General features: G+C 39.5%; 1 protein-coding gene across 1 annotated transcript in view; it reads right to left on the bottom strand.

Moving 5' to 3' along the window:
• The window catches only part of TEKT4 (tektin 4), a 70,057-nt gene that overhangs the window by 34,003 nt on the left and 23,944 nt on the right, over positions 1 to 12,110 (bottom strand). The window contains exons 2-3 of the mRNA XM_069065631.1: positions 7,059 to 7,129; positions 273 to 416 (exon numbers count right to left, since the gene is read on the bottom strand). Coding sequence (XP_068921732.1) covers positions 273 to 416; positions 7,059 to 7,129 — 215 coding nt within the window. The remainder of the gene's footprint in view (positions 1 to 272; positions 417 to 7,058; positions 7,130 to 12,110) is intronic.

Here is a 12,110-nt window from a genome sequence, read left to right on the forward strand (position 1 = left end):
TCCAAGAAAAATATTAACTGGTTACCGGCCATGGAGGAGCTCAAGAAGGATTTTGAAAATCAAGTAAGAGAAGTGGAGGGAAAATTGGGAAGAGAAATTAGAATGATAGGTTGTACGAGGAATTTTCCTACACTACTGGCCTGAATAAAATGTATAGCCATCCAGGCTTGCAAACTGGTACCATTGTACCTGATATATTAACATTCACAGAAAATGATGGTCGCAAGGCCTGTCCAGAAGATGAGGTATCATATAAACAAAAGGGTCCTGACCTGTCTTCATACTTGGATGAGTAAGGGTGGAACTGAATGCTGCTGCTTTGGTTGTTATAACGGGCGCACGTCTCATCGATGTTATAGGTCTCGACTTTATCTGACCAGTCCATTTCACAGATTTCCTTGTGTTCTCTGTTCAGTCTAAAAAGAAAGGAGGAGAAACATTGGTGAGAAGAAATACAAATTTACCAAAATTTAAATTTATCACATAGAACCTGAGTGGAAGAGGCTGAAAGAACCTCAAAGATCCCCATCCCAGATTGCTGCAAGAGAACAGATGCAGTGCAGTGAAGAGAATGCTGAACTTGGGATGTTGAACTCATGTCCAGGCTCGAGACCTGGCTCTGGAATTTATTAACTACCGAGCCTTGAGTAACTTGCTTCTCTCTGGTCTTCAATTTCTACATTTATAAAAGAATGAGTTTGAACTAGATATTCTTTCAAGGGTCTTCCAGCTCAGACATTCTACATTCTATTTTTTTAAAGCAATTGGGGTTACATAACTTGCTCAAGGTTACATGGCCAGTTATTTCTGGGTGTGGTGCTAAGTATCTGAGCCCGGATTCGATCCCCCAAGTCATCCTGACACTGGGGGCTCGTGCTCTTACTCGCTGAGCCACCTGGCTGCCCCTAAAGGGCATATCACAACCTTCTTTTTTTTTTTTTTTTGCTTTCTGGAGGGCAATTGGGGTTAAGTGACTTACCCAAGGTCACATGGCTAGTTTTTGTGTTAAGTGTCTGAGGTCAGATTTGAACTCAGGTCCTCCTGACTCCAGGGCCGGTGCTTTATTCACTGTGCCACCTAGCCACCCCTCTACATTCTATTTCAAAGATCTCTTGTAGGTCTGTTGTTTTGCTATTCTGCGAAATCTCAGAATGGCAGGTAGAGTGTTCAATATAGAGCCCGTAAGTGTTAGTACTTTACCAGCCAAAGATATCCTGTGGTTAATTGTTGATAGGAAACCAGAGCCCAAAGTGGCCCACCTGGCAGCCAGATAACCAAATGGTAACTGCAAATGCTAATGTTTCAATGTGCAGCCTTGGGTGAGTTTTCTCACTTATATGGGCCTCCTTTGGTTCTACATTAATGGGTTGTTACATAAATGGGTTGGTAGGGTGGTCAAGAAAATGATTCAAGTCCAAATCAGCTAATTGTGTATCTAGTATAGCTACATGCTATATGGCTTCCTTACTGTGTAACTTTATGGATCCCTTCTCCCTAAAGCAAATATGCACCAGCCACTACACTAACTTCTAAACCCAGAGAAGATTGAAGTTTGTCTTCAGTAACATCCTATTCTCACCATTCTGGGCACTTCTTCCTCCAGAGTCCTCACATTCTCTATTTCTCTTTTTTTATCATTCAAACTTGATTTTAGACATTTCATTTACTTATAGGTTACAGAGACCAGAACAGCTTAAAACTATAAGATAGCATAAAACCAATGAGCTGTAAGTTAGGAGAACTAAATGTATGACATTAGACAAGACATTTTATTTGGGAACCTTAGTTTCTCCATCTATTTCTGTGGCTTTCTTCACCGGGTTATAAATTTGTCTGGTGTTAGAGTTGAATGAATCTGGGAGACATTTTAATCCAAAACAGCTCATTTTATAGATGAGAAAATGGAGGTCCCCCAGAACTGAGGTATGTGGCATAGATCCAATGAGATACTGAAATTGCTTTCATACTCAAGCCTCTTACATGTGGGGTTATACATTTATGTGGAATGGATGGTTGGCTACCAACCAACAAGTTGCAAGGATCACTTTTTAAATAAAGGAGCATCCCTCCTACCATTTCCAACCTCTGATCCCTTCCCAGTTATACCAAGTGAACGAATGATGATTCTTCCTGAGTGTAAGGGTTTCCAGGCTTCTACCCTTCTACCCTCAGGAAATGTACCTCCCTAGACAGAAAGGACAATGAAAATTCTAAAGTATCTTGGTGTAATTTAGGCAGTGTGGGTTTTAACATTACCTGAGTGCATTTTTTTTGCCATTGCTGTTGTTATCTCCAGGGTAGATATTCCCCCAAATAAATCAGATTGGAGCCCTTCAATATAGAGAACTATCATGATGTCCTATTTCCAAATTGTTCGCCACCTAGTGGCTGACCTTCTTAGTGATGAATTTCTCTGTGCTTAGCCAGTATGATCCTTGGAGAATGAGCACACAGCTTGTTGCTGTTTCCTACTTAAAACCTTTCTTCCCTGATAAGAATCTGCATTATAGTGACAGGCCTTTTGAGAAACCAGGGCTACCACCATACCTGACACTGGAGGCTTTGACTGAAGGTACACAATACTAGATTATAAAATCACTTAAGGGGTGGCATAGAAGCAGGAAATTCCATGAGCTCCCCTAATAACCACATCAAATACCTATAAAATATGACTCTAAACAAATTTTAGAGCGATAGAACCTACAAAGTGACAGAGAGAAACAAATCTCCCACTAAAGACAGCCCATCAGGCTGATAGGAGGGATCCATTGCAGTGCTCTGGGAACAGAGTACAGTTCCACATGAGCTGCATGGTTCTGATCCCAGGGCCGCCCTGACCGGCAGCTGCTGGGCAGACTTCAGGAGATGAATCACCAGCAGCTATGGTGGTTTCCAGACTCCTCAACCCATAAATTCCAAAGAGCAAGTAAAAGGTCAGTCAGGAACTCTGTTGGAAGGGAATAGCATGGTCTAGTCCCTGCCTCTGGTGTGAGAGGTGGAGGATGTATGGAAGCTGCAGCTGCTTCCCCACAAGGATGCCTTCAGAGCTCCTGGTCTGCAGATCACAGGGGGACGAAGCGACCATTCAGAGGGCAATTGCTCTTGCTTTAACCTGCTTGGATCTAAAACACTGTCTGGGAGAGGGGGGGTCCTGGCATGTGTGGCCAGTGGGCCAGAGTTTGTGGGGGCTGCAGAGAGGGTGCCCTGCTAATAGCTCCGGCAGCTGCAAAAACTCCAGCGATTTAGGACAAAGTTCTCCTCTCTGGAAGCAGAGTTCTACCATGGCAAAGAGCTCAAAAGTCAAGTAATGGACTGGCAACACGAACAAGCAGAGGAAGCAAAGCAAGCAGAGTAATCAAACCTTCGATTCCCTTTTGGGGGACAAAAGGAATCAAACATGAAATGGGAGGAAGACAACAAAGTCAAAACTCCTGCATCAAAAGCTTCCAAGAAAAATATGAATTGGTTACAGGCCACAGAGAAGCTCAAGAAGCCCTTGAAAATCAAGTAAAAGAAGTGGAAGAAAAATTGGGAAGAGAAATGAGAACTATGAAAGAAAATCATGCAAAAAGAGTCAGCAACCTGACTGAAAAAAGTAACACCTTAAAAAATAGACTAATTCAAATGGCAAAAGAGGCCCAAAAAGCCAATGAGGAGAAGAATGACTTAAAAAGTAGAATTTGCCAGATGGAAAAGTAATTTCAAAAGCACACTGAAGAGAACAATTCCTTCAGAATTAGAATGGAGCAAATGGAAGCTAATGACTTTTTGAGAAATCAAGATACTATTAAACAGATCGAAACAAATGAAAAATAGAAGGCGATGTGAAATATCTCATTGGAAAAACCACTGACTTGGAAAATAGATCCGGGAGAGATAATTCAAAAATTATTGGTCTACCTGAAGTACATGATCAAAAAAAGAGGCTAGAAATCATTCTTCAAAGAATTCTCAAGGAAAATTGTCCTGATATTTTAGAACCAGAGGGCAAAAATAGAAGTTGAAAGAATTCACCAATCACCTCTTGAAAAAGATCCCCAAAAGAAAACTCCTAGGAATATCATAGCCAAATTCCAGAGTTCCTAGGTCAAGGAGAAAATATCTTAAGCAGTCAGGAAGGAACAATTTTATTATTGTGTAAACACAATCAGGATAACACAAGATCTAGCAGCTTCTACATTGAGAGATCAAAGGGCTTGGAATATGATTATGGCTAATCAGTCTTTCACAATATATGTACTAGGCAAATGTTTTGTGTAACTACACATATACAACCTATATTGAATTGCTTATCTCCCTAGTGAGAGTGGAGGACAAGGAAAGAAGGGAAAGAATCTGGAAATCAAAGTTTTAAAATCAAATGTTAAAAAAAATTATAATTTTTTTTACATGCAACTGGGAAATAAGTTATACAGGTACTTTGGTATAGAAATCCATCTTTCCCTACTAGAAAGTCAGAGGGGATATTGCGAAGGATATAAGAGAGAGTAGATTGGAGGAAAGTGTATTCACTAGGTTTGCTATTTTAGGGTGGTGGGTAGGGGAAAGATGGGGAGAAAATTTGTAACTCAAAACCTTGTGGAAATGAATGTTGAAAACTAAAAATAAACAAACAAAAAAAAATCACTGAGGGCCAGGGTTGAAGTGCTAATCATGAGCCAAAGGTAAAATGAGGTATGCTTTTTTTTTTTTTTTTAAGCAGTCGGGGTTAAGTAACTTGCTCAAGGTTACACGGCCAATTATTTCTGGGTGTGGTGCTAAGTATCTGAGCCCGGATTTGATCCAGGTCATCCCGACCCTGGAGCTGGTGCTCTTACACGCTGTGCTACCTGGCCACCCCTAAAATGAGGTATTCTTTCAACTGGGGTAAAATGAGTTGAGAGTGTAACAGTGACACAGAAGACATATTGACCCAGGGACAGAGAAGACAGATCCTTTTCTTCCTTTCCTCTTGCCAACCTGTACCAGCAATTGACTGCACTCCATCACCCAGAGTTCACCTCTCCACATAGCATCATAATTTCAGAACCAGAAGGGACCTTCAAGGACATCTGGTCAAAGAATCACAGAATTTCAGAACTGGAAAGGATCAGCATTCCTCTATACCCTTTATTTTACATTTGAGGAAACTGACATTCATAGAAGTTAAATGACTTGCCCAATGTCACAAAGGTAGTAAATATCAGATGTGAGATTTGAACCAAGGTCTCCTACACTCTAATTTCAACACTATACTATGACATTTATAACCCTGATGGAGAGCCATAGGACTCAAAGCAAAAGGACAGTGATCTCAGGACCAAAATAGAAAGGAAGCATACCTTCCAGGAGAGGAAGTCCTCTTTCCCCCAATTATCAGCCCCTGACTGTCCTGCTCTAGTTACAGTTCTGAGCCATTAGTTCTAGAATCCTAGAGTTAGAATAGAGACCCAATGAAGTCATCTGTTCTAGTATTCCAATTCTGGGTATGGCAATAAATAACTATGTCCCTTGTGGAAGAATATAGTACATAGAAAAAAAAATTTGACTTAAGTCTAGGAATTTGTACCTAACTCTCCTGACTATTTACTAGCTGTGTGACCATTACTTGTCAAACTCTCTGAGTCTGATTACTCATCTATAAATATTAATAATGATATAAGTATTATCTATTTGACATGAAGTTAAAAGTGCTTTGTAACTTGGGAGTACTAATGTGAATTATTAATATTAATGTAATTATTCTTTCATCAGTGAATGCAACATTGAGCTCCAGTCAGTGGATGTTTGGACACCCACCAGTCTGGGACAGTGTAAAAGAGATTCTTGCTTAGTTAGGGTTATTAGTTTGGACTAGATGACCTCTGGAGGTCCGTTCCAGTTGAGATCCTAGGATTTTATGAAAATATTGGTCATGTGAACCATTCCAAAGGGAAGTCTAGTTCTGATTGTCCACCAGGTGTCAGTATCAACCAAGAAATGAAAAGAACAGGGCCTCTCCTATTTTTGTTGGATATGCTGGGTTTGCTTCAAATTTCAGTGAGTGTGTATGTCACCATATAGATCAGTATAATATGCACTATGTGACCACATATGTGTTTTATATATAATTTTATTTGCATATAAATATGAGATGTGTGCGTGTGTGTGTGTGTGTGTGTGTGTGTGTGTGTGTGTGTGTGTGTGTGTGAGAGAGAGAGAGAGAGATACATAGGTGATATTGCCAGTCCATGGCCACTTGGGAGAAAACCATGATGAAAAGGGAAAAGCATTAGATTTGAAATTAAATCTGGCTCTGTTGTTCCTTGCCAGCACTAGGACCTTCCTCTCTCTCTAAAGTCTAGTTTTCTCATCTGTAAAATGGAAATAATCATTTTTGTCTAATAAGAACCTTAAATTTAAATTTGGAAAAGACCTTAGAAATCCAGTCAAACTACCTCATTTTATAAATAAGGAGACAAACCTAGAGAAGATAAATAATTTTCCCAAGGTTACAATGGTAGGAAGAAGCAGTCAGGATTTGAATACAGGTCTTCAGACAAAGTTGTTGCAAAATTTCAGTGTTCTATGACTACTACAGTAGGGAGGGTAGTGGTGATACACTAAGATCACCATGTCTTTTGTTCAGTCTGTCACTATAACCACCACAACTTTGAATTTCCTATGAGTATTCTCTAAATCACCAAAAAGATTAAGAGGCTAGTTTTTTATACTTACCCACTGATAAACAACCAGCTCCCTATCCCCTAAATGTATGAACAATACACTTTCACATTTATTCTGAATTTTTAATATTTTTTTCCATAACTTCCTTAAGACTAGATAATCAACTAGACAATAAAGCATGCCCTGATCTGTACCTATTTCTGAGGGGTAAAGGCTTACACTGAAAATTTAACAACTGGCTCTTGGATCTGGTACCAGCTGTCTGCAACATAACACACCCCCCTTTGATGATACATGCATGAAATGTGTCTGTTCTTTCTTTTGAGGAAAGGCTGATAAAATTCCAAGTGACCCAAGACTGCTTCTGAGGGATTGGTTAGTAAAACAAGCATGTTGGAAAGAAGGTGACTTACCTTATCTGATTAATAGCTTGCATTAGAGTCCTTTTTAGAAGTTCTTGAATATTTCGAATGAGTTCAGCTTCCTGAGTTTAAAAAACAACAACAATAAATCATAGTACTGCAATCCTTCCTGATCCCAAGCTTCTTGTTTCTATAAATCACAAAATTTATACTGGATCTTAGAGATTATTGGGGCAGCTGGGTGACAGAATGGATAGAGCAGGGGTGGCTAGGTGGTTCAGTGAGTAGAACGCTGGCCCTGGAGGCAGAAGGACCTGAGTTTGGTTCTGGACTCAGACACTTAACACCCACACAAAAAAACTAGCTGTGTAACCTTGGGCAAGTTAATTAACCCCAATTGCCCTCCAAAAGGCAAAAAAACAAAAACAAACAAAAACGAAAGAATGGATAGAGTATTGGGCTTTGAATCTGGAAGACTCATCTTCAAATATGTTCAAATCTAGCCTCAGACATTTCCTAACTGTGTGGCCCTGGGCAAGTCACTTACCCATATTTACTTCTGCTTCTTCATCTGTAAAATGAGCTAGAGAAGGAAAGGACAAACCACTCCTGTCTCTATGCCAGGAAAACCCCAAATTGAGTCATGTAGAATTGGACATGACCAAGAAACAAATAGAGATTATCTAATCCAGTCCTTTGATTTTACACCAAAAAATTAGAAGCCCAAGCAAGTGTCAGGGACTTCCCAAAGGTCATACATGGAGTAACAGAGCCAAGGCTCCAAACCAGGTGCTCTGACCCCAAAACCATTGATCCTTCTACTACTTTCACCCATTTTAACACTTGGGAAGAAGGGGAGGGAGAGAGAGAAGAACGAAAGGCAAACATATAGGACAGCATCCTGTGAAGTACTCTATCCCCTGTATCAGGAATCATTTCCCTCCCTTTCCAAAGAATGATGTCAAGAAAATCCCTTCAAAGATTTGAAGTTGAATATCTTGAGACTATTAAAGCATAATTAAAATGCAAAGCAATTCAATAGGCACTGATCAGCAAATTGAGCCATAAATGATCAGTTTGTTAAACACGTCGGGGGAAATGGAGGCTTTAAATAAGCCCATTCTTCTTTCACCATTAATGTGTCATTACCATTATGTTTATGATGCTATTATTTTGTGCATCATTGTCACTCATCCCTGATACTCTGTTTAGTCTCCTGATTTGTGTTTTAAAGAGGAGAGAAACAATCCTGCTATGAATTGGCATTGGTTGCTGCACAATTGTAAAGTGATATGACCACAGAACTTGGAGTCAAAATATTTGAGTTCAAGCTCCAGGTTTCTGCTAACTTACTATGTGAACTTGGCCAGATCCTTTCCTTTGAGTCTCAGTTTCTCAACTGTAGAATAGTGATGATAATGTTTGCTCTATAGGAAATGAATTCTTAAACAAACAAGGGGTAAAGACAATTGCAAAAGAGAAAAGAAATAATTTTGGTTACATGAAATAGGAAAGCTTCTACACAAGCAAAATGAATACATCTAGTATATACAAATACACACACACACACACATATATATATATGTATTTATCTATCTATGAGTGTGTGTGTGTATACACACGCACACACACTCATATTTGGGAAAATGTTTTGTATCAAATATCTCTGATAAGGGTTTGGTGCCCAAGATACATAGTTGTTGCTGTTCAGTCAGTTTTCAGCCATGTCTGACTCTTCATGACCCAATTTGGGTTTTTCTTGTCAGAAAAACTAGAATGGTTTGCCTTTTCCTTCTCTAATTCACTTTACACATGAGGAAACTAAGGCTCAGAACCACACAATTAGTAAGTGTCTGAGGATAGATTTGAACTCATGAAAAGAGGTCTTCCTGATTCCATTTGCAAGACTCTATCCACTGTGCCACCTAGCTGCCCAAGATATATAGGCAAGTAACAAAACTATATATAAAGCCAAAACACCAAAACAGAAGCATTCAAAGGATATTAACAGACAGTTCTCCAAAGAAATGCAAGCTAATAACAACCATATGAGAGAGCCCTCTCAATCACTAATCAGAGAAAAATGCAAATTGAAACAACCCTGAAGTTTACTTCAGAAACTGTAAATTGACTAAGATGACAAAAGCCAGGAATGGTCAGTGTTGGAGGGTTGTAGAAATACAGGCACACTAGTGTATTTTTTATTGAAGGTCTGAATTAGTAGAACATTCTGGAGAACAATTTGGAGCTATACAAATTGTGTCAAATATCCATATGCTTTGATCCAGATATACGCTATGCATATATCCTCAGGAACCTATTAAAAAAAATAGGCTCTCTATACACCACTTTTTGTGGTAGTAATTAATGCGAATCAAGGTAGTCACCAATCGTTGAGCTAAATAGTGGGAATAACAAACTACAGAACAATCTAAAATGAATGTTGAGAAACTAGAAAGAAGAAATCTGAGCCCCAAAGAAAAGATAGGAAAAAGATACCTCTCCCAATTTCTTTTCAAAGGTAGTGGGTCTATGTCTATGGAACATTGCATTTGGTATTAGATTTTTGATATATTGAATGATTTTTTATGATATTCTCTTCCTCTTTTTTTAAACAAATCTTTGTTATAGAGGATGGCTCTTTGGGAAGGGGGATATAGGGGAAAAGTGGTGAAAAATAGATGATATCAATCAAAAAAATTTTTTTTAATGTGAGAGAAAATGAACTATCTCACAGGGCCGTTGGTCAGCAAGTGTTTTTATAAATGGCAAAGCTTATAGAAATGTGAGCAAATGTCTTTGCTTTAGGATATATTTATCAAAGATTGAGGGAGCTGTCCCTTGCTATGCAGCTAGGTGGAGCAGTGGGTAGAGCTAACATTTGTAAAGATACTTTGCAAAACCTAAGGTGTTGTATCAATGGTCATTACTATGATAATTGTGCTAAATGCTTTCTCAGACTCCTTCTCATTCCAATGGCAGGGGGTTAATGGCTGAGGTTGTCAGATGTGCTCTAAACTTTGAGCCAGACACTCTTCTCTAGGGATGGGAACCAAGAACAAGCTCAGCTGGTGCAATTCAAATAAGTAGGAAGAGGCTGGATCTGAGATCTTGGCTTTACTGCTTGGTTTCCCACACTGGTGTCTGCTGTGTTTATGGGCTCAGTAATCAAGGAAGGCAAATACCTATGAGCATCTCTCACACCACAGTGTTGATAAAAGGGGGAAAAGCCCCACGACTGATACCACGGATGCGCTTCATATTATTGCTTGCTATGTCCCCTCAACCAATCTCTCCCCTACAAGCATTCTCCCACCTCACACCACAGTGTCCATTGCTTCTCATCCAAAATTCTCGATCACCTTTATTGTGCCCACATCAATAAATCCTCTTCACCTGTTACCATTCATTCCTGAAAGTAGCCTAACTTCTCTGGCTTTCAGTTTTCTGGTTTGAAAAATGCAAAGTTAAGCATCCCAGAGCTATAGCACTCTTTGCTCTCTAAATCCTGTGAGTCTATGATCCACACTTCAATGAACCAGTTAACAAGCATTTGTGAGCATCTCTCATGGGTCAGGCACTGTATTATGATGCAGATGCAAGTGTGTTCTTGCCCATGTGGCCCCATAGTGGTAGGATAAGATAAAGTGACAGGGACAACAAAGGAAGGATAACTCTCCCAAAGGGTTTTTTAAGTTAAATTAGTGACAAGAGGAAGATCAAAGTAAGGACAGGACTGCTGGTTGGGGGTAGATAAGACAATGCATGTTGATAGCAGTCAGAACACTGATTACCCGATTCTTTTTTAGTTCTTCTGTTTTCTCTGCTAAGGATATGCCTTGAATGAAAACCTTAACAACAACAATAAGACTTAATTTTGGAGGGGGCAGTGTTGAGACACAAGATAAATAGGGGACATTGAGTTCTGAGCTGGCATTAATGAAGTCACTAACCTCAAGTGTTCCCTGTATATCCTTGGGTGCTTAAAAAGTGGCAGATGTGTCACTGAACCCCATCAGTGATCTTTAAAGGACTGTGCAACACAGGAGACATGCATAGACCTAGAGAAGGTAGAATGAATGCTGCCCCAGATTTCATAAATGGAAGCAGACTCTATAGGCCCAGTGATCTTGGCTTTGATTCCTGGCAAAATTCTAGAATCCATTATTGAAGAGATAAGTCAATGAACATCCAGAAAAGAAAGCAGTGTTCTCATCAATAACTGGTAATGCCAGACTAACCTCATTTCCCTTTTTTGGCTGGGTAGTTGTAAAAAGTCAGCTCAGATGCCAGAGAAGAAATTGAGAAAGTCTCTAATTCTATCCTTGTGAAAAGAATGACTGAGTCCAAAGCACAATCATTAATGGTTTGATGAGTACTTAGAAGACAGTCTTTTAGGACTGACCTAAAGATCTGATCTTTGTTCTTTGCTTCTTATCACTTCTTATCAGTTATTTAGATAATGGCATAGAAGATATCCTTATCAAACTTGCTAAGAGAATTGGCTATCATATTGAATCAAACACAATCATGACAATCTACCTTATTAAGCTACATCTAATAAGGATAAAGTGAGCTAGAGCCAAACGTTAAGTCTTACATTTGGGCACAAACCAACTCTGAATCCAGGATGGGAGAGGCCTGTCTAGATAGCAATTTATTTATAAAGGATCTCAGGGTGTTGCACGTTCAATATGAGTCACTGGTTTGATTCAGCAGCTAAGAAAGTTCTTAGACTGCATAAGGAGGCTTAGTGGTTATGACAGGGGCACATTTAATAGTCCCTCTGTGCTCTGGTCAGACTACATTGGAAGCCTTGGGTTCCTTTTGGGGTGGTTGCATTTTTTGGAGGCAATCCAGCTTGTTCTCAACTGGAGAATATTCAGAAGAGGGCCACCAGAATAGTGGAAAGCTATGAGATCATAAAGATCAATGGAAGGAATTAAGGCTGTGGAGAAGAGTAAAACTTGGAGAAGCAGACAGGTAGAACAAGCATTCATAAAGTGTTTGCTACATATCAGTCTCTACTGAACATTGGGGAACCATATGCAAGCAAATGAGGTGATCTCTGCCCTCAAGTTCCTTATATTCTAATCCAGAAAG

The sequence above is a fragment of the Petaurus breviceps genome, unplaced genomic scaffold (assembly GCF_028583685.1).
Source record: "Petaurus breviceps papuanus isolate PSGF00001 unplaced genomic scaffold, PetGlider_PUasm1.0 138, whole genome shotgun sequence".
In the NCBI taxonomy this organism is placed as follows: domain Eukaryota; kingdom Metazoa; phylum Chordata; class Mammalia; order Diprotodontia; family Petauridae; genus Petaurus; species Petaurus breviceps.